Here is a 22,742-nt window from a genome sequence, read left to right as displayed (position 1 = left end):
TTTTCCGTTAGTTGGAAAATCTTAACATTTCTCTTGTTCAGGGACCGTACAGATTATGGGAAAGTGTGTGTAGGGGCTATTGGAAAGCATCCTGAGAGATCTATAAATTGAGGAAAGTTTTGCCTAAGCCAGCATTTTAGGGTTTAGGGGAATTGGTGAGGAAACTCCTTTGGGTAGGGCAGAATCCCTGAACTCTAAGGCTAACCAACCTGGGAGGAGGGCAAGCTGCTAGTCTCTTTTAGCACAGCTGTTTGATGTGCAGGACGTAAAAGGTGAGGCACAGACATCACTTGTGCTGATATTTGAGACGAGTGGGTTTGCCCAGCATTCTGAGCTGTAAGATCTCCAGAACAGCAGTTTTAAGGCTACCCAAATTAGGATCTAGGAGCTGCGGTGGCTCAAGTGGTTAAGACGCTGAACTGCAGGCTGTGGAAGGTCGGTAGTTCAGCAGTTCGAGACCCAGGTGCCGCATGATGGAATGAGCTCCCGTCTAGTTCCAACTCCTGCCAACCTAGCAGTTCGAAAGCAAGAAATTGCAAGTAGATAAATAGGTACCACTTTGGTGGGAAGGTAACAACGTTCTGTGCGCCTTGGTGTTTAGTCATGCCGGCCACATGACCACGGAAACGTCTTCAGACAGCGCTGGCTCTTCGGCTTTGAAACAGAGATGAGCACCGCAACCCTAGAGTCGGATTCGACTGGCTTTCGAGCAAGGGAACCTTTACCTTTACCTTTAATTGGGATCTGGGAAGAAGGTTATTAACTAGGTTTTGCTGCTACAGATCAGTGGTTTGTTTATAATGTTGTCCCTCCTTTATACAAATATGGAGTGCTTTCATTCTGAGATGCAAGGGCCAGAGCAGTTTGTTTATTTGTGGTCACATTCAAAATGTAATTATTTGATTTCCCTCTCCCGTTTTCCATTTCATTAGAAAGTCTTTATGCCTAATTTTCTGAGTTTGGCCTTGCTATTATGGCAGACAGAAGCACTGGTGTTTATTTTCATAAAACTGTAGTAAAAATATTGGCAAGAGAAGTAACAGTATTGATTCCCACACTGATGATAAAGATTTAACAACAGCTATATTCTTTTGTGCATAGTAAGATTACTGACTGAATCTGAAGAGACTAGTTTTAAAATAATCAAAATAGTATCCCTTTGTTCATACCTTGGTATTATCTTGCATGCAATCCTTCAGCTTCTCGCAAAGCTCCAGCTGGAAACAAGGCTTTTTTGGGTATTATAGAAAATTCAAATAATTATACAACTGAAAAAAGATGCAGCAAATCCTTTCTCAGTTATTCTTACAGTGCCCAGCTTGTACACTGTAATACAGAGCAGGTCCCTGAGAGCTGAAAGCAACCTTCCCCTGTGCATGAAAGCTATGAATATTGAAGAGAGCTATATTAATGCTGCAACTTACATCAAGGGTCTTATGGCACTTTGAAGTCTAACAATTTAGATTTTTGTGGTCACATGTGTAAAACATTGCCTTCAGTTTTTAGGTAGATATAAAATTATACACGTATAGTTAGAAGGGACCGAAGTGACTCAGAGGTTAAGATGCTGAGCTGCAGACCTTCTGGTCTGTAGTTTGACAGTTTGGGACCTGAGTGCCACGTGACAGGAGTGAGCTCCCGTCTTTGGCCCCAGCTCCTGCCAACCTAGCAGTTTGAAAGCAAGAAATTGCAAGTAGATAAATAGTGGGAAGGTAACAGGGTCCCATGCACCTTGGCATTTAGTCATGCTGGCCACATGACCACGGAAACGTCTTTGGACAGCACTGGCTCTTCGACTTGGAAACAGAGATGAGCACCGCATCCCTAGAGTCGGATTCAACTGGCTTTCGAGCAAGGGAAATGTTTACCTTTAGTTAGAAGTAGAATGGTAGGGGTGTTATTCCAAAGCAAGTACAGAAGATCCAGTGATCCAAGCTGTGTTACATCACTATGCAGAGCACTAATAAAATAAGATCCAGTCGAAGTGAGTGTAGATTGTTCCCAACTGGTGTTGAATCCATAAAGCAAGATTATTTGTTTCGTAGTGCATTAATTACTTGCAGGCCCTGTTGAGCCCAAGTTTAATTGCATCAAATCTGCATATGTATAATGGTCAAGAAGGGGATTCAGAAGGACTTGTGAGGGAACTCATTTCCCCCTCCCTCACTATTTTCTCTTTTCCTTAAGAACATTAGAGCCCTGCTGGATCAGACCAGCATCCTGTCTCACACAGTGGCCAACCAGTTCCTCTGGAGAGCCAATAAAAGGGTATAGAGACCAAGGTCTTCCACTGATGTTGCTTCTTGGCTCTGGGATTCAGAGGTTTAGTGCCTGTGAGTGTGGTGGTTCCTCTCAGTCACCATGGCTAGTAGCCATTGATAGACTTATTCTCCATTAATCTATTTAATCCCCTTTTGAAGCTGTTTATTCCTGTGGTCATCACTACATCCTCTGGCAGTGAATTCCACATTTTAATCATTCTCTCTGTAAAGTAGTATTTTCTTTTGTCTGTCTTGAATCTACTGCCCATCAGCTTCATTAGATGCCCTTGAGTTCTAGTATTTTGGGAGAGGGAGAAAAAATTCTCTTTGTCAACTCTTTCTAACCCATGCATAATTTTATAAACCTCTAGCATGCCGCCCCTTAATCGTCTTGTTTTCTAAAATGAAAAGTCTCAGACACCTCAGCCTTTCCTCATAGGGAAGGTGCTCCAACCCCCTAATCATCTTGGTTGCCCTCCTCTGTAGTTTCTCTAGCTCTGCCATGTCCTTCTTGAGATACAGTGACCAGAACTGTACACAGTATTCCAAATGAGGCTGCACCATAGATCTATCCAGAGGCATTACAATATTGGCTGTTTTATTCTCTATTGCTGACATAGAGTTGCCTTTTTCACCAGTGCAGCATTGAGCTGTCCACTTTCATTGAGCTACCCACTGTGACTCCCAAGATCTTTCCCCCCTAAGTCTCAGCAAGTTCAGAGCCCATTAGCCTATTGTTGAAGCTGGGATTTTTTGTCCCAATGTGCATGACCTTACACTTACCAATACTGAACTTCATTTGCCACATTGTTGTCCACTCACCCAGTTTGTGGAGGTTCTCTTGGAGCTCTTCACAGTCAGCCTTGGATTTCGCCATCCTGAATCATTTTGTGGTATCTGCAAACTTGGCCCCTACACTGCTCACCCCTAGTTCCAGATCATTTATGAATAAATTAAATAGTACCAGCTCCAATACCAATCCTTGTGGGACCCCACTGCTTGCTTCCCTCCTTTGTGAGAAATGCCCATTTATTCCTACTCTTTGCTTCATGTCAGTTTTTAATCCATTAGAGAACCTGTCCTTTTATCCCATGACTGAAAGTTTACTCAGGAGTCTTTGGAGAGATACCTTGTCAAAAGCCTTTTGAAAGTGAATATGTATAATGGCTCATCATTGTCTACATGCTTGTTTACTTTCTCAAAGAACTCTAAAAGGTTGGTGAGGCAGGACTTCCCTTTGCATAAGCTATGCTGATTTCCTCTGAGCTGACTTTGTCCCTCTTTGTGCCTAACTATTTTATTTTTTATTCCTGTTTCTACTAATTTGCCTGGGACAGATGCTAGGCTGACTGGCCCGTAGTTTCCTGGTTCCCCTCTGGATCCATTTTTTAAAAATGGTGTAACATTTACTACTCTCCAGTCTTCTGGTACAGCAGTTGAATTTAGTGATAGATTACATGCATGGGTTAGTAGATCAACTGTTTGAGTTACATGCATGGGTTAGTAGATCAACTGAACTCTGAGTTCCTTAAGAAGTCTTGGGTGTATACCATCAGGACCTGTAGACTTATCAGTTTTTAATTTCCCCCATAGGACTAGAACTTCATCTCTGGTCACCTCAATTTGGCCAAGTTCTTCAGACTCCCTGCCTGAAAATAGGGGTGTGGCATGGGTACGTGCCCCACACTTTGTACAGTAAACACAGAAGCCAAAAAAAATATTGAGCTTCTCTGCCATCTTCCCATCTTCCTTTAGCAATCCCTTGATTCCTTATCATCCAAAGTCCCCTCTGCTTTTCTGGCTGGTTTCTGGCTCCGTATATATATTTAAAAATGTTTATTGTTTTTCTTTCTTCTTTTTTTTGAAACCCCCGAAAGGGTATTTTTATTGTTTTTCAATAGACTACAAAACTATAAAGAAAAATTTGGGAAGGGACTACATCTATGGATAAAGAGAAGATACCCACACTAACTAAAAACCCAAGAGTGAGAGATCATATCCCAGTTAAACTAAATGTTAGTATTACATTTGTTAATAAGACAATATACTTGTAGAGTTCTTGCTTTGCACTGCTTCTATGTTAGTAAATTAGTTATCTTGAGAAGACTTTCTGAGCATCTTCATTTCTTCAAAGAGCAATTTTCAGAGTCCTTCTGCCCTTACTTTGGCTTTCTGTCTCTAAAATCATACACAGTTTTCGTCGCACCCATAGCCGCTTCAGCCGCAGAGTCCTCATCCGATCCAGAAGTTGAGGTTGCTGAGTCACTTGAATTGGTTTCTTCCTCCTTAGATTCTTTCCCCGTTCCCAGCTGGCGTCTCAAGAATTCCTTGGCTTTAAAAATGGAATCAATCTTCTCTCTTTTATCGTTGATTTTAAAGATGACACCCTCGGGGATAACCTGTACTGAATTCTGTTGTTTTTCTTGATGCTTTTAGCAACCCAGTTCTCAAAATCTCTTTTTGCATGCCTAATTATTGACTTACATTCCTTCTTCAAGAGCCCAAGGTCCCTCCTGTTCATTGCAGCAGACTTTCAGCTTTTTAAAAGAAGCCTCTTTACTTTTTATAGCTTCCTTGACTTGACTTGCTAACCATGTCGGCCTTCTTTTAGACTTAGCAGTGCCTTTCCTAACCTGTGCAATGCATTCTATTTGGGCTTCAATTAGTGTGGTTTTAAATAGCTTCCAAGCAGGGGTCATTTCGTAGAAAAAGAGCTAGGGGAACTCATTAGCATAACTCATTCCGGCCACGGGCGGCGACCTTGCAGCTCCACTGCCGAGCCCCATGAGGGGCCTGGTGGTGGACCTGCAAGGCCGGTGGGAGTGCAAGGAAGCCCCGCGAAGGCCCTCCCTGGCCCCAGGCAGGCAGGAGTGGGGAGAGGCAGGGAGGAAGCAACTTACCCTCCCTCTTCTCCTGCTTCCTCCTGGCTGAATGAGGGCTGGAAGCGGGGCAGCCGGAAGCAGGGGGCGGGGCTTCGTCATGTGCCCCGCCCCCATACCTCACCCGGGGGAACTGCGATCCCCCCCGAAATGACCTCTGCTTCCAAGCATCATCTAGGGATTTGATTCTCTTATATTTCCCTTCCAGCTTCCTTTTTACTATTTCCTTCATTTTTGAAAAGTTCCGTTTTTTGAAATCAAATGTGACAGTTTTGGACTTTAGGGGTAACTTTCCATTGACCTGAATGCTGAACTTAATAGCATTATAGTCATTGTTCCCAAGTGGTGTAAGAATCTCTAAATCTCTCATCAGCTCTTGGGACCCACTCAGAACCAAGTCTAAGATCACTATCCCTCTGGTTGGCTCTGTGACCAACTGTTCCAGTGTATAATCATTTATGATGTCTAGGAATCTCATTTCTACAGCATGACTCGAGCACATGTTTACCCAGTCAATGTGGGGGTAGTTAAAATCTTCCAGTATAATAACATTATCTGTTTTAGTCACCTCCTTTATTTCCTGCTCCATTTCAAGGTCAGCCTTTAAGTAACCATTTGGGCCCAGTATTTTCACCCATATCACTTCTGTTGGGGAGTTAATTCCCCTGATGTTTTCTAACTTATTTGCTTCTATGCCCTCTTTAGTATACAAAACAACACCTCCCCAACTCATCCTTTCCTGTTCTGCCTATAAAGCTTATATCCAGGAATGACTGTATACCATAGATTTTCCCCATTCCACCATGTTTCTAAGATACCTACTGTATCTAAATTGCCTTTGAACACCAAGCACTCCAGCTTCCCTGTCTTGGCTCAGAGACTTCTAGCATTGACATACAGGCACCTGTTATATGTTTCCCTCTCCAGTAACCTTCATCTCCCTCAGCCCCTTAGTTGCCACACATGGCCCTCAGTTGCCATCCTGCCATCACTCCTAAATTCTATTATGCACCTATCGATATTACCCCGAGTGTTTACATACTCATCCCTTTAGACTGACTTGTTCTGAACCAGAGGCTCCCCAGCTCCTGTTGGCTTTGCCCCTGGGATTAGTTTAAAAGCTGCTCTGCTACTTTTTTTGATATTAATCCTTCCCTGAAAGCCACTGTAGCCTCTCCCTTTTCCTGTTTTCTCCTCTCCTTCCCACCCAGCAGCCAACCTACCTTTATATGTCCTTCTGTCTACAGTTTTTTATCCTTCCTCTACCCTTTGGCAGCCTCTGCTTGGGAAAACTATGGCCCAGTTGTGCAGTGCTGTCTGCAGGGCCCACTTGCACAGTGGGAAACCTGCAAGGATTTGCAGAGTGCATCTCTTTCTCCTATATCCACCTCTCCACACTCTTCTCTTTCTTCTTGTTGCAGGCCACATATCTTCACCCTTCCTTGTTTCCATCTGTCCTTCCTGCACATCCATCAACCAGCCTAACTTTTATCTTCACTGAGAGGGCATTCACTTGTTAAAGTTTCAGACACTGCTTCTATTGTTTGCAGGGTTTAATCCCCTCCAATGTATTTTTTTCCAGATTTGTCTGCAAACCTGGGGCTTTTCTCAGGTAGAAGGATCTGGCTGGTTTGTTCATGATTCCAGTCTCCAGATCTAAGTATCCACAGATGGGGCCAGGTTGATAATTAGATACATTGGTTGGATTCTGTGTACCCCAAGAACAGTAGCATACATGGAATGGATCTTTCTCACCTCCCCCTTTCCTGCAGTACCCTATGGTGCTCACCAGAATCCCACTGCTGAGAGTTGTGTCACCCTCAGGACACCAGGAAGTGTTGCAGGGGGTGAAATAGCAGGATTCTCACACAAGCAGAAGTTTGGCTTGCCTGAGCAGAACAACATAGAGGATCTCACCCAATGTGTAGGGAGTATAATCCAGTGGTTCTGAAACTTCAGCAACCCAAGGATCCCCATGTTAATTTTTTAAAAAAAATCACAGACCCTCTTCCAACCTTTTTCTCTTCCTTTCTTGTTGATAGGCATCACATGCTGGTGAGCCACTTTTCAAAATATGTATAACAAGCTATGTGTACCCCGTGAATTGTTATGTCCTCCCATATCATCAAAACAATTAGTGAGGAACTTATCAGCTACACTTTAAAAGCAAGTTTAAGAGCAAAAATGTTTTGATTTTATGTAGCCTGACTTGGATGGACCAAGAGCCTGCCTGTGCAAGAAAGGCGGGATATAAATTGATGATGACGATGATAATAATAATAATAATATAGATCTCAGAAGCTAAGCAGGGTTGGCCCTGGTTAGTACTTGGATGGGAGACCACCAAGGAATTCCAGGCTCACTACACAGAGGCAGGGAGTGGCAAACCACTTCTGAACGTCTCTTGCCTTGAAAACCCTATGGCTGCCATTAGTCAGGTGCAATCTGACAGCATTTTCCACCCCCACATAGCCTGCAAAATCAGGACTTGGTGGGTATTTGATTATATAGGGGCTGACCCATTTTCTAATTGAGCTCACTTCTTGACTGGAAGAGGCTTTGCACCGGAGACTGCAAACTTTATCAACCAATAAGAAAGTTTTGGATTGAGCAGCTTGGGAAAGGACCTGGAAAAACAATGAGCTGCTCATTGAAATGGAAAAGCATCACATACAACCTGTACTTTCAGTAATGCTGTTGAAAGTAATCTTTGGCTGTTATTGTCTGTGAATGCAGAAATCCTTAGCATTAGAAAACAGAATGACAACCAGTTCAGTTTATACCAGAAGGAACCACTAGGACCTTAGTTTCTTGATACTGCTTAGCCAGTTAGAGCAGAGGACATCAGCCTATGGTCCGGGAGCTTCAGATGGGACACAGGATTACACCTGCTGAGGCTCAAGCTCCTGTAGAGCTGTCATTTGTTTCTCTGCATTTTGGAAGACCTGCAGGAAATGTGCACGTGTGAAGAACAAGAGGGCCTTTCCTCCTGGCTGTTGAATGGACACTGAGAGGAATAACAACTCAGTGAACTTGAGGGAGAAGCCAATTCTGTCCTCTCCCCTTGAGGTGGAGAGTCCCTGCCCCCCTTCTAGAACACTGAGTAAGGCTCTGTTTTCACATTTGCTGGATGATAGAGAGGAGTTTATCAAATGTCCCAAATTCAGTGAGGAGAGAGACAGAGATGGATTACCCTGATACTTGAGAAGAATGAGCTCACAAATATTAATCAGAACTTTTCTTTTCTTTTATGAGATAAGGACCCAAATATCACCAGGTCACTGGCATCCTACCTTTTAGCAACCCAGTTTAAGATTTAAAAACTTTTGTGACTGGAGTGAGCTCCCTGCCACCACCACCCCTTCTCTCTGTGTGATTAGGCTTCCGGCTGTGCTCCAAAGAGCTGTATCATTAAAGGGGGAAAAGGAAAAGGAGAGGATTTTACCTTCTGTCTTTATAAAGAACTTGTGGACCCTCTGGAGCACCCTTGAGGACTACCAGGGGTTCCCAGACTTCAGATTGCAAAAACATGGTATAATCCATATAAAGTAACATGACTATGTATCATGGTTTGCGACTTCTGGGACTGTCATCAGGTTCTTGATCATGCCAGCTGGATACAAGACATGTGTGTCACCTCATTTATGCACATAAATTTACATAATTTTCAATTAGATTACGTAAATTAGCTACAGGCTCATATTCGGTTTCCCTAGATGGCCTTGTATTTAGTGGTTTCCCTCCTTTTTCAAGTTTAAAAGAGAATAAAATGTTACTTCTAGAAGTCTGCAGTATTGATTGTCTAAAAGAAGTCAAACTGCTGTAACTGTGTCAAGAACTAAAAACTGTGCTTAACTAAACCTCAGATGTTCTTTTTAAAATCACAAGTATGCACTAAGAGAGAAAAAATTATGAAATTTTGAGGTTTTATAATCCCTTGCTCTCAAATTTATAGCTACAACAAAGATTTGTTCATAAAATCATTGTCTTTGTTCTTTTATGAATTATTCTTCCTATGAGTTCTCTACCTAGATCTCCAGTGAAGAAAGATTTTAAGATGCGTTCTCTCATGATGACATTCCATATAGTAAACAGCTCCTTAGGGACATGCAAATATACTCCATTAGAATGTGGCTTCCATTATCTGGGTATTCTAGAATGCCTTTTAAATAACACTGCATTCAATAATATTCAGGTTGACTTAAGGAAAATACAACTTGTTTGCAAAAAACAATTTTAAACAAAACTGACTAATAATCCAGATCCAGAAACAGGAAATTTAGACTAGCACTACCATAAGAATTCTGGCCCACTCCAACATGTGTCAGAAAGACCGACATAATTCATATTTTCCGGTGTAACCTTAGTGAAGAGGTCCAAAGCTTTCATGCTTGACTTTTTGCCTTTATTTCACTGTTCTTTCGTTGATGTTCCTGATTATAGATGAGCCTGATCAAGATAAAGAATCTGTGCTTGCCAAGATGTGATGCAATTTTATTTGATCAATAATATCCATTGATACTTTACTACCTCTGCAATATACATTGTGATATTTACAAATTACTATTTTTTCAGCTTTAAATGAAGTTTCAGAAAGTCCTCCACCACTTCCTGCCGAGAAGCCTATTGGGAACACATGCAGTATATCAACTGAAAAGCCCAATAATATCAAAGCACCAAAAAAGGTGGTACATTTATTTAAAGATTAAAGAAAATTAAAGCTGATGTAGGGTGTAATATTTAATCAATCTAAAACCAAAAAGAACTGTGACGATGTGGCGCTAATACATTTCTTTAAGAATCAAAACTATACAAAGAGTGAACAATATAGTAGAAAATATACAGAATAATAGGAAATGTGACGGTAGTCTCCGGAATGCCTTGCAAATAGGAAATTGTAATAGTGTTTGTTGCATTTTATAGAAAATCATCATTGATATCTATGAATCTTTGATACGTCACCAGAGGAGATGAATTGTTGAGAGACAGTATATGTAAGATTTCATACTAATTTTATTAATATTTGTATTGGAATTATCCATATAGAGTCATAAGTTTTACAAAATTTATGTTGTTATATTTGATAAGGTCTCACATCTTTGTTCGGAAGAAGATCAACTATCGAAACGGCAAGGCATTCCGGAGACCACCGTCACATTTTCTATTATTCTGTATATTTTCTACTATATTGTTCGCTCTTTGGATAATTTTGATTCTTAAAGAAATTTATTAACGTCACATCGTCACAGTTCTTTTTGGTTTTCGATTGTCTTATGACTGTGCCAATCAACTTGATATTATAAACTGTACATTGGGTATAATATTTAAACATATATTTTTAAATCACAGCTCTAAGCTATTTGGATTCATTTTCTTGAGCAGCCTTGGTATGCTAGATTTGCAAACTATGCACTGTGATACAATAATGTGCTGCTGTGTGAGAATTGCTAATGTGGCACAACAAAAAATTAAGGCTTTTGGAGTTCAAAACTGCCTCCTGCAATCAGGGTACCTGTTTGTATCTCTTCATGTTTTACAGAACAGCTCTGGCCTCTTATCTTTCTAATACATAATGTAATTCTGCCATCTCTCTCATCGTGTATGGCTAGCTCATTCAGCCACAGAGCCGCTGCTGTTTGAGAAGGCTGCCCCCTGGTTTCCTAGAGTGTCTAAAAGTAAAGTATTTCTGGTGTAAGAGCAATGTATGCCTCTACTTCTAATTCAGGGGGAGAAATTGAATGTGTTAGCAATCAGTTTGAGAGCAATGGAACAAATTAGTTCTCTGTGCCAGAAAGCACATTAATGAGTTCTATCATTTGCAGTTTTCTATGTTTTTTTAGTGCTTACAATTATTTACATTAATTTTCAAACCTCTACGAAGTACATTTTCTAGCATGAATTAAATGAATTTTCCATTCACCCATTTGAAAATCTATCTTATTTCTCTTCTCTAGAGGGATGGAAACACTAGTCATTTGTACTACAGGGAAGAGTTTGACAGTAGATTTTCTTGAGACATGTTGGACCCCCTAAGCAGCAGTCAATAGACTTTCCACATATATCCTTCTCCTGAGAAAAATAATATTTTGAAATGTTTGCCCCATCTCATTCAAAGTTCTAGTAACCTTTTAAAAAGATTCTGAGAGCAGCTTACCAAGCACTGCTGCTATACAGATTCCATTTGTTTCCTTGGATTGTGGGAATGAGAGGGTTCAAGACACAACTATGCAACCAGGCCATTGTCCTGTGGCAGTTCACTGTCTTGGTTCCCTGTCTGCTAAAGTAATAGTAACCTGCCTCCTATTTTTTTTTGTAAGGGTAAATTAGAGAATTTAAACATTTGTATTATAATCATCAAAGGCCAAGACAAAAATGAAATCCCGTCCCTGGCACTGAAAACTCATCAAGCACCACACAATATATACAGTTGGGAAAGGGAGTCCTTAAGGAGCCCTGTTCGATGGGACAGGCAATACTTTAGTTACCTTAGTTCCAGATCATATAGGGCTTTAAAGGTAATAACAAACACCCTGAATTGCATCTGGAATTGGCAGCCAATTAGTTATTTTAAGAACTAGTGAGATATATTCCAAGTTAGCCAATACTGGCTATTAATTTCACTGTCATATTTTGTGCTACTTGAAGCATCCAAAGTTAGTACCACAAAGAGCATTATAGTAGTCTGTAATTACTAATTATGGTCAGTGCATGGATAACTGTGGCCAATTCCTTAAAGTCCTTTGCAAGTATTAAGTGCTATGTACAATAGTATGAATTCTCCAATGGGGAAGTAACTGTATTTACATTGAGAATGAAAATTCCTATGCCCTCTTGACTTAAATTTTCCTTTGAAGAAAAAAAATTGTGAATTTTTAAATGTGATTTTCAAGTGGTAATACAACATTTTATGTATTCATAGGAATCTGAGTGTTCTGGTTTGACACAGTTATCTAAGAATGAACCTACAATGCCCTCAAGGTGAGTCAAATATTATGATGATCAAAAACATCACTGCTGAACTGTTAAGAGCTGGTAGAACTTTTAAAAAGGTATTAATTGTACCACCACCATATGATATGGAGAAATGGGCTAAATATTTTTAATTAATTAAAGACTATTCTTTGTAGGTCTCAATTATCACGGCCCCTGTTCAATTATGTGCATGTTCACACCTATCTCTTCACACAGTAGTTCACCCCACATTAACGTTAATGATAAAGTACTTCTGTACTATTGGCATCAACACTTTAATGGGGCACAAATCACTGCTGTTCAGTTGTGCATTGTACCCCATATCCCAGATGTGATTTTTTTCCCCGCCCATCTATATATCTAATAGTCAAGTGGCCCCGTGAGTGCGGATTGATAAATCCGCGCTCCAGGGCCACCTGGGGGGGCAGGGGGAGGTTTGTGCACTCTTGGGGCAGTCCCCAGGGGTGCACAAAAATCGCAAAACTAAAAAAAATATCGGGGGGATGTTTAAATCCCCCCGAAAGTGCAAGCTCTACGAACCCGCCGCCACCACTTGGAAGGCAAGGGGCAGGGCGGCGCCGCCACTTGGAAGGGGAGAAGGGGAAGGGGCGGGGAAGGGGTGAGTAGACCTGGCCTCTGGAGGCCATGTCTACCCATGCAATACGAAGGAGTGAGTAGACCTGGACTCCTCCGGAGGCCAGGTCTACCCATGCAAAGGGAAGGGGTGGGTAGACCTGGCCTCCGGAGGCCAGGTCTACCAATGCAGTGGGAAGCGGTGGGTAGACCTGGACTCCGGAGGCCAGGTGTACCAATGCAATGGGAAGGAGTGGGTAGACCTGGACTCCGGAGGCCAGGTCTACCAATGCAGTGGGAAGCGGTGGGTAGACCTGGACTCCGGAGGCCAGGTGTACCAATGCAATGGGAAGGAGTGGGTAGACCTGGACTCCGGAGGCCAGGTCTACCAATGTAGTGGGAAGGGGTGGGTAGACCTGGACTCCGGAGGCCAGGTCTACCCATGCAGTGGAAAGGGGTGGGTAGACCTGGACTCTGGAGGGGGGGTGCGCTCCAGGGCAGGGGGAGGGGAAGATCGAGCCAGGGGGTGGAGGAGACGGGGAACCGGCGGGATAGGGGGGGAACTTACCTCCTCCTGCTGCTTCCTCCTCTTCCTCATAGGTGTGGAGGTCCCCCTCTACCGCGAGTATCGCAGGTCCCCCCCCTTGTATTTCTCTGAATTGTGTGAAGGCGTATGGATGATACTGTTTTTGAGGACACTTTCTCCAACTAGTTCTGCTTAGGAGGACAAAAGAAGTTATATATTGTCAAGCAAAAGGCAGAAAAACAGCATTATCTTCTGGCAATAATTTAATGCCAAATAAACACTGGTCAAAGTGTGAATTATAGAGTAGTAAACTCAGCAATAAACTTCAATGAGAAATGGTATGTATGAAGCTGCTTCAGGTATTATTCTGATGCAAGGGTCCCCAGCCTTTTTGAGGCTGTGGGCACCTTTGGGATTCTAAGGGTATTGTGGGTACAGCCACAAAATGGATGCTGCAGGAGATGAAGCTAACCATAAAAAGTCAAGGAGCTGAGGGCATGCATAACTCTAATACCGGTAGTAACTCTTCAACATATCCGGCAGAAGTCTGCTTAACAGGATGCCTTTTTAAACAATCATACGGTTTTAAAGTCTCTTCTTGTTTATACACCACTTACTTTCCATCACTCAGTAAAGATCTTTGTGCTGGGGTAACAGCTGTTGCTGAAGCAATTTTCTTAAAACTCCAGAGCCAACCAGAAGCCCAGCTAGACAAAGCCCCACCTGGCCCCAGTAATTTGCAAAAACCTGTTTGCCTGGAAAGGTGCCTAGAAAGGTGTCAGCAGGTGCCATGGTGACCACGGGTGCCACAGTGAAGTGGTGGTTTCAGCTTCACAACACAGTCCTCCTTTTTAGGATGTTGTTTCTTTCAAAGAGCTTTCCATGCAACACTGTGTTCATATCATTCCACTTTCAAATAGTCACTGTTGTACTAGGGTAACATAGGAGCTGGGCCTTAAAGTAAAGGTAAAGGTTCCCTTGCTCGAAAGCCAGTCGAATCCGACTCTAGGGTTGCGGTGCTCATCTCCGTTTCAAAGCCGAAGAGCCAGCGCTGTCCGAAGACGTTTCCGTGGTCATGTGGCCGGCATGACTAAACACCAAGGCGCACGGAACGCTGTTACCTTCCCACCGAAGTGGTACCTATTTATCTACTTGCAATTTCTTGCTTTCGAACTGCTAGGTTGGCTGGGCCTTAGGGAAATGTTTATGAAGTTCTGCTCTACAGAACAGTGCTAAACCTTATAGACAGCAGTTTTACAGTAAATTAGAACTATAGTGCTGATCTTCTTAGACAGCTTGCTCCAATTGTGGAACTGGATCTGTCCAGTCTAGCATATTAGAAAGACAAAGCTCTCTTTCAATTTTCAGTGGTTAAGAAGTGATGATAATAGGTGTAAGCTCTAGAGCATTGTTGCAGCAAGATTCAGCTCATCTCAAAAGGAGATGATTCATCATTCTTGTTTACCTAAGCATGGCTTTTTATTTTCTATGCTTAGTATTTTATGTTTGGCTTGTTGCTTTTAAGTTTGCTAACAGTCTAGTAAATATAAAATATGCCCTCTCCTTTTTCGCATTCAAATGCTTTCCAATTGTTGTCTTTTAAAGGTGCATAATAAAGCAAATATTTCCTTGATGGAAAATCGCTTTTCCAGAACCTTGTATTCAGTTGGGATGCTTCATATGGGGGTGTGGTGGGTGGATATTAGAGAAGAGGAGATTGGATTTATACCCCGCCCTTCACTACTTGAAAGAGTCTCAGAGCAGTTTACAATCTCCTTTCTCTTCCCTTCCCCACAACAGACACCCTGTGAGGTAGGTGGGAATGAGAGAGCTCTGAGAGAGCTGCTCTTGAGAGAACAGCTCTGTGAGAACTGTGACTGACCCAAGGTCACCCAGCTGGAGTTGGGAATCAAACCTAGCTCTCCAAATTAGAGTCTGCCCCTCTGAACCACTACTACACCAAAGAAAGATGGTGGAAAGAGAGACAGTGCAAGATTTCTGTGCAAACCAGTTGAGTGAGGGAACCAGGAACTCGTGTGTAAACAGTGAGAAATCAGTTTGTAGTATAAACTGCACCACCATTCTGTAACAAAAGGTGTGGGGAAATTGTGGACTTTCCAGTTCAGTATATGAGCTGAGGCTTTTAGTCAAATTAATCACTGTATGAAATGAACAGGATAGTAGAAGAATTACTGGGACAAAGATTATCTTTGAACAGGATTACTACTACAGAGCCAGCAACTGGAGAGGAAGAAGGAGCTGGATTAGCCAGGGAGTAGAGCTGTTCACTATACTTTCCCTGGTCTTTTCATGAGGATATATTCAACACAAGGATAAGGAACCATTAAAAGAAACAAAATATTCCCTACCTTCCTCTCACCAACAACATTAATGTTTGGTGAAGTAACTCGTGTTAGGAAGGTGAAGACTCAGCTTATACAGAAAGTCCTGGGGAAGGGGGGCGGAGTTTCTAGACTTAGCAAATTTTGAGCTGCTAAAAAATGTGCCTATCTGTATAATCAGAGTTGGCCCAAGACATTTTGTTGCTTGATGCAAACAATACCCACCCTGGGGTTTAGACATAATTAAATTAAATAATGTGATGCCTTTTAATAGTACTAGAAGTTTTTCAAAGTTGACTGCTTCACATTGCCTAATGGTAACACTGGTCATAGGTTTTCCTTCCAATTTTGATTACCCTTTAAAACAACAGTACTTAGATTTTAGATAATACTTTGAGTATTCAGAGTACATAGAATACTGAGGAAAAGCCATCTGGTGTTTCAAACATAATACAGTGCAAAAGCGGGAAGCTTTTTTGTACAGATAGGGATAGCCAAAGGTGTTTCTGCAGAGGCAACTGAACTACCTGTTTGGTCGACTGATTGAATAACTGAAGCACTGATCTCTATGCAGGAACATACCCCTGCCAACAACCACTTGCTGTGACTTACTGCTGTTTTAACTGTTGTCCCATTAAATTACATCAGTAGAATTTTACTGATTGTTTTAGTAACCCAATAGAAAGAAGTTAAGAAAAGGCTAGATGACATTTGTTAGGGATGCTTTAGATTATTCTGCATTGTGCAGGGGGTTATTAGGCTCCTTCTAACTTATTATTTCTGTGAAATGTTGTGGGGAAAACAGCTGTTTGTAGCATTTTTGTAATGTTGTGTAAATATTTTGTTCTAAACTCTGTCCATAATCCCCTAATATTCTGTCCTGGGGCGTGGCATCGCCTGGCAAGTATGGCAGACGCTTGGTGCTAGTTCTCCTTGTTTTCCACCATCGATAACAGCAATAACTGCTCTCAAAATCACAACTTAAAGGCTAAACAGATATGAAAAAAATCTGGCGGACTGAAGAAAATAATAAAAAACTTGAAAACTACTGACTTAAAGTCTTTTTTGAACAAAATGGAAGCGGCTCCACAAACCTCTACAAAGACTCCTCAGCAAAACAAAATGGCCACCAAGACAGAAAACATAGATGAAAAAGTGATACAGTCGTAAAATGACAAACTAATCAACATTTTATCCTCACTGACGCCAGATATATTGGACCATATTGATGCAAGATTAAAACCAATAGGGGAACAACTGGAAAACATCACTACCAGTGACGTGAACAGCTAACATAGCTATGAAAATGGACGTAGCTGCTCAAGAAGAGATCCAATACTTACAGAAGAAAGATGACTGAGCAACAGATAAAATCTTGATGATAGAAACTAATTAAAAGAAAACTCACTAAAGTTTTGAGGACTGGAGGAAAAGGAGGAAGGAAGCATGGAACTCATAACTTTTATGGAACACTGACTTACAGAAATACTGAGTCCAGATGAAGATATTGTGCCACTGATACTTAGTGCATATAGAATTGGTTCCACAGCATCCTCTCCAAACAAAAGATCAAGAGAAGTCTTCACAGAATTCAAAGATGCAAGAATAGTACAAGCAGTACGCAGACTAGCAAGAAAAGAAGGCACACTTAAATATAAAAATCAGAGGTTACAAGTTTACCTGGACCTGCCCAGAGAAAATCTTCAAATCCGAGCAGTATTGACGCCAATTATCTACAAACTAAGAGAAGCCAATATTCAATCTAAATGGTTCCCTTCTGGTGCTGTACAACCTTGTCACTAAGAATCCACATTTGCGACCAAGATCTCGAAAGTGGACAAGCCCTCCTACAGTATTTGAACCTTGATCTGGTGCAAGACCTCCCTGTCAAAAAAGCAGCCAAAAGAAAATCGTATCTCCAGAATTCACCATTGTGTTGATCTAAGATACCAGTATGGAGTCAGCCATGACTGTGACTGGTCCAGCTCTGCTTTAATTACACTTGAGTATTACCACAAGTTTATACTAAGCCCTAAAATAAGTTACTTTTGTATATAAACACTGGGTTACAACGGGAGCAGAATTTCATTTAAAATATTTTTATACAGAGGGTGGTGGAAGGGGAATTAAACCTGGTTTGCTCCAGTTTACTTTTGTATTCTACCTTTGTATTTATTCTTATTTTGTTTCGGAAGACTTAAGAATGGAGAAAATGTCCTGTCTTGCCACTTTGGCAGGTCTACCTATTTTGCTTTTTTTTTTTGTTCTATTTTTCCTGTGTATTTCTTTTTGCTTTTTGTTATCTATTTCTTGGACTTGTATATTTCAGTAGTACAGGAACAAGTCTCGAGTTCTCATAATGATTGACTATGTTACATTAGGTTTTCTATAATAGTTAATGTTTTAAGAAGTCAGGAAGGGGGTGGGGGAGAATTTTTTTATGTTTAGTTTCATAATGTTAAATCGAAAACTGCATTATAGATTTATACTGTTTATGCAAAGGAGACTGAAAAAGACTTTTACTTATTTTGGGGTTAAATACAAAATGACAAGATGCTACATTGCTAAGAAAAATTAGTGTTTTTATACATACAATAATATTGCTCAAACACAATAAAAATTGCTTAGCTCTTCTACTTTTCTTAGAAAGCTGTACCCCCCCCCAATCTAGAAATTCATAATTTAGGAGTTTTACACGCACTTTATTCATATCTGAAAGAAGGTTGGAAAAAATTGCTTTTACTACATATATCAGATTTCAATTTATGGGACTTCGGTTTAGCTACTTTATACAATACCTACCTCATAATATTTTAATCTTATTTATATCTTTAAAGATTAATAAAGTCTTGCAGGTAAATGAATTGAAATATATATCAAAAGAATCAAATTTATATTTTTATTGTAAAATCAATATTATATATCTATTTTTAAATAATGAAAACTAATTTAAAAATTGTTTCCTATAATGCAAGGGGCATGAATAATAATATTAAAAGAAAGAGAATTGAATCAGCTATGTTTAAAATCAGCTGGACATTCTTTGCATTCAAGAAACACATTTAAAAAATAATATATTAAAAAAATACAGAACAAGCAAATTCCCCTGCTAATATCATACAGCAGGAACATCTAAATCATATGGACTCATTTCAAATTAATTTTAAACAAACATCAATACAGGGAGCCAGTTTAGTATAGTGGTTAGGAGCGTGGACTCTAATCTGGGAGAACTGGGTTTGATTCCCCACTCCTCCACATGCAGCTGCTGGTGTGACCTTGGGTCAGTCACAAGCTCTCTCTGCGCTGTTCTCTCAAGAGCAGTTCTTGAAATAACTCTCTCAGACCCACCTACCTCACAGGGTATCTGTTGTGGGGAGGGGAAGGGAAAGGAGATTGTAAGCCGCTCTGAGACTTATTCAGGTAATGAAGGGTGGGGTATTAATCCAATCTCCTCATCATCATCATCTTCTGATAGATCCAAAAGGAAGGTTTCTGTTTGTATCTGGCAGTTTTGAAAATAAACCTATTACTATTGCTACAATATATGCACCTAATGATGAACAGCTACCATTTATAGAAGACACTCCAACAAAATTAAACCATTTTGCAACAGGGCAAATTATAATAGGAGCTTTCAACTATATAACAGACAGTGCTCGGGATAAATCTAAGAAGAAAGTAGCAAAATCCAACTCTAAATACAAATTAAACTCTAGAACACAATTAGCGCCTATTTTATACAAGCTTAACTTTGTAGATCTATGGAGAATTTGTAACCCTACAACAGAAGACTATACCAACTTCTTGGGATGAGACCAAATTCATACAAAAATTGACTTTATATCTTTAAATATAAACCAAAGTAAAACAAACTCGTATATAGGCCCAAAAATATATTCTGACCATGCTTGGGTTTTAGGCAAGGCTCCCTCTAAGCTGTGGAGCTTTGTGAGCAAAAATTCTACTTTGTGAGCTACTGGCATTAAAGTTGTGAGCGAGCAATTTGGCTTTTGCATAAATTAGTTGGCTCTGGAGCCATCCCTTCCTGAGAGACAACAAAAATGTGTGAGCCGGAGGCTAAAAATCTGTGAGCTAGCTCACACTAACTCATTTTAGAGGGAACACTGGTTTCAGGTACACTACAATGGGCAGCATCCAATTTTATACTTTACCAATGGAAGCTATATCTGTAAATACTTTTAAATGATTATATATAAATTGAAATAGATCTAGTCATCCAATGATACTTTAAAAATAACTAACTGGAGTTCCACAAGCAACAGTGTGGGATGCCCTAAAAGCAGTGTTAAGGGGGTATTTTATTTCACTTGCAACATATAACAAGAAACAAGAAGAGTTACTACGTTTAGAACTACTTAAAAAAATAAAGAGAAGAGATACACAAGAAAACAACTAGTAAAAATATATATCAAAGGCTACAATTAGAAAGACAAAACTTAGAGAATCTTGAGCTTTCTCAAATAAAACAAAATATATTACAGTTTAAACAGGAAAAATGGATCAAATCACCCAAGTATTTGAAACTTCTAGCATGTAGGATTAAAAATAATATATACTCCCCAATCTCAGTGATAAAAAATGAACAAGGAAACTTTTGTACCAATACAGATCAAATTTTACAGGCATTCCTACACTATTATAAAAAATTATATCACATCTCCAAATCTCACAAAAATCAAAACATATTTAAATAAAAAAAGATGAGATTCTCAAATTCAAACACTATCAGGTCCGACTGACCTTGCGGGTAAGTTTACAGCTCAGCAGAAAAACTCTCGGAATGCAGCCAAAATATATTTTAAAATATTGAATTGAATAAAAACATTTAAATTCACAGGATGCATAAAGTCCAGAAAATCATCCAACATCTGTGTAATTGGCAATGAAACGTTCAAGTGGCAAGATAGGCTAACAATTCTTAAAAGGGAGGTTGCAGTTTCTTACAGATTAAGTCCTCATAACAAGCTCTGTAGCAAAGTCATAATAGAACAGGTCAATTCCATCTTCGGAGGCAGTTTACCACTTCAACGCCAAACATACTCTGGTCCCTCCTGCAAAGTTAGCAGCAGTGGTAGCCCAAGCCAAAGGACGAGAAAAACAGCAACAGAAGCTCCCTGGACTGGTGTCACTCTCTTCAGATAATAGAACCTTGCAGCTGCCTGCAGTTACCACAACCAATCTCTATCCTCCTCCCTGCCAGGTAAGGTCCTGCCAAATTTATGACTGTCTCCCAAACGTCAGGGCTTATCAAATTGTAGGCTTATTTGGCCCTCATCCCTTACACCTCACCCACTCCATCAGTCTGGAGAATAAACCATGCTGATGGGATCATAATGTTCACTTGCCAGATTCTTGGCCATTTATCCTCCAATGAATACCTGGAGGATATTATTAAGCCTTCACAGCTGATTAGACCGAATGGGGATATATTAGCTCCAAACTTTCAGTCAAGCTCTTCATAACATCTAGATAGGGAATCAGCCAGGGTGTTGTCTTTCCCTTTTACATGTATCACATTGCAGGAGAAGTCTTGGAGGCTTAATGCCCACCTTAAGACTCTAGAATTGTTCTCCTTCATTTTGTGCATAAATGTCAATGGATTATGATCTATTTCGAGATTCAGATGCTCTCCCCTTGGACATGTTTTGAGCTTATTCAGTCCCCATACCAAGGCTAATGATTCCTATTCCGTAACACTGTTATATTTTCTCCCTTGGTAGCATCTTGTGGCCGAGATGTACCACTGAATGAAGATACCCACTGAGGTCCCTTTGCATGAGAACCACCCCCAACCCATTTTTAAATGCATCTGTTCTTATTGTAAAAGGTTGTTTGTAGTCCGGGGATCTTAAAATGGGAGCTTGAGTCAAATGTTGTTTTAAGGCCTTAAAAGCTTGTTGGCAATCAGGCCTCTGATGGGAGTGTTCATTTTACATAAATCTGTGAGCGGGGCAGCTAACTCACTAAATCCTGGTATGAACCAAAGATAAAACCCACATGCTCCCAGAAAACTTAGGATCTGCTTCTTCATTATCGGGATTGGCCATTTAATGATAGCCTCCACCTTTACCTGATGGGATTCGATTCCCCCCCCCCATTTGATGTCCTAAATAGAAATCTGGGGATTGCTCCAAATGTGCAGGAAAATCTCTTTGCCCCCTAGGTGCCCCCGATGTGCGGATTTAGATATCCGCACGCAGGGTGTACCTTGGCTATTAGATTTATAGATATATATGGCTCTTTTGTAGCAGGAACTCCTTTGCATATTAGGCAACACACCCCTAATGTAGCCAATCCTCCAAGAGCTTACAGAGCTCTTCTTACAGGGGCTACTGTAAGCTCTTGGAGGATTGGCTACATTAAGGGTGTGTCGCCTAATATGCAAAGGAGTTCCTGCTACAAAAAGAGCCCTGTCGTGTGTATGTATATGTGTGTGTGTCTCTCTCTCTCTCTCTCTCTGTGTATATATATATGGATATATACTTTGCATGAGCCGATCTCTCCAAAATTTCTTCTATATTTGGGGTTCGACACTGATCCACTTTACAGAGCTTATTAAATTTTCTATAATCTACACAGTCTGTACTGTAAGGGATCTGCCTCATTCAGCCTCTTCTTGGGTACTATGACTAAGTTGCTAGACCATGGAGAAGAGGTTGGTTCAATAATACCCATTTCCAGTATTTGTTGGATTTCTTCTTGAACTACCTGACGCAAAGGCCCATGAATTGAGAGACTAGATGATTTTACTGGCTCAGCATTTCTGATATCAAGATCATGTTTAATTAGGTCTGTCAGACCTGACTGATTGGTAAACACTTTTTCATATTTCCTAACAAGGCTAAGAAATTCACTAGATTTTTGGGCAATTACATTTTTACCCCAGTGGCAATTGAACCAGGCCATCTGGTCATTGGCTCCCTGTTAACAAATTGGGCACTTCAAAATCTTGCTTTGGCCAGACGTCTGTAGAGAAATGCTTTTCCACTCTGGGTACAGTTTTTTTAAGCGATTAATGTGGAGTAATAAAATGCCCCTTGATCATAGATTTTATCATTATTGTCTGCACAACACTCCACTACCTCATAAGGCCCAAGCCAGTGCAAATCTAAGTTTCCCACAGTTCTCGGTTTTAACACCAAGGCCAGGTCTCCTTTTTGCTGTG

General features: G+C 40.6%; 1 protein-coding gene across 2 annotated transcripts in view; it reads left to right on the top strand.

Annotated features, from left to right (window-relative positions):
- The window catches only part of SH3D19 (SH3 domain containing 19), a 66,438-nt gene that overhangs the window by 12,723 nt on the left and 30,973 nt on the right, over positions 1-22,742 (top strand). For both annotated transcript variants that reach the window (XM_015409046.1, XM_015409047.1), the window contains 2 exons: positions 9,716-9,825; positions 12,060-12,118. In XM_015409046.1, coding sequence (XP_015264532.1) covers positions 9,716-9,825; positions 12,060-12,118 — 169 coding nt within the window. The remainder of the gene's footprint in view (positions 1-9,715; positions 9,826-12,059; positions 12,119-22,742) is intronic.

The sequence above is a fragment of the Gekko japonicus genome, unplaced genomic scaffold (assembly GCF_001447785.1).
Source record: "Gekko japonicus isolate JY-2015 unplaced genomic scaffold, Gekko_japonicus_V1.1 scaffold24, whole genome shotgun sequence".
Taxonomy (NCBI): Eukaryota; Metazoa; Chordata; class Lepidosauria; order Squamata; family Gekkonidae; genus Gekko; species Gekko japonicus.
Note: the sequence above shows the minus strand (reverse complement) of the source record. Positions and strands in the feature narration are given on the sequence as shown.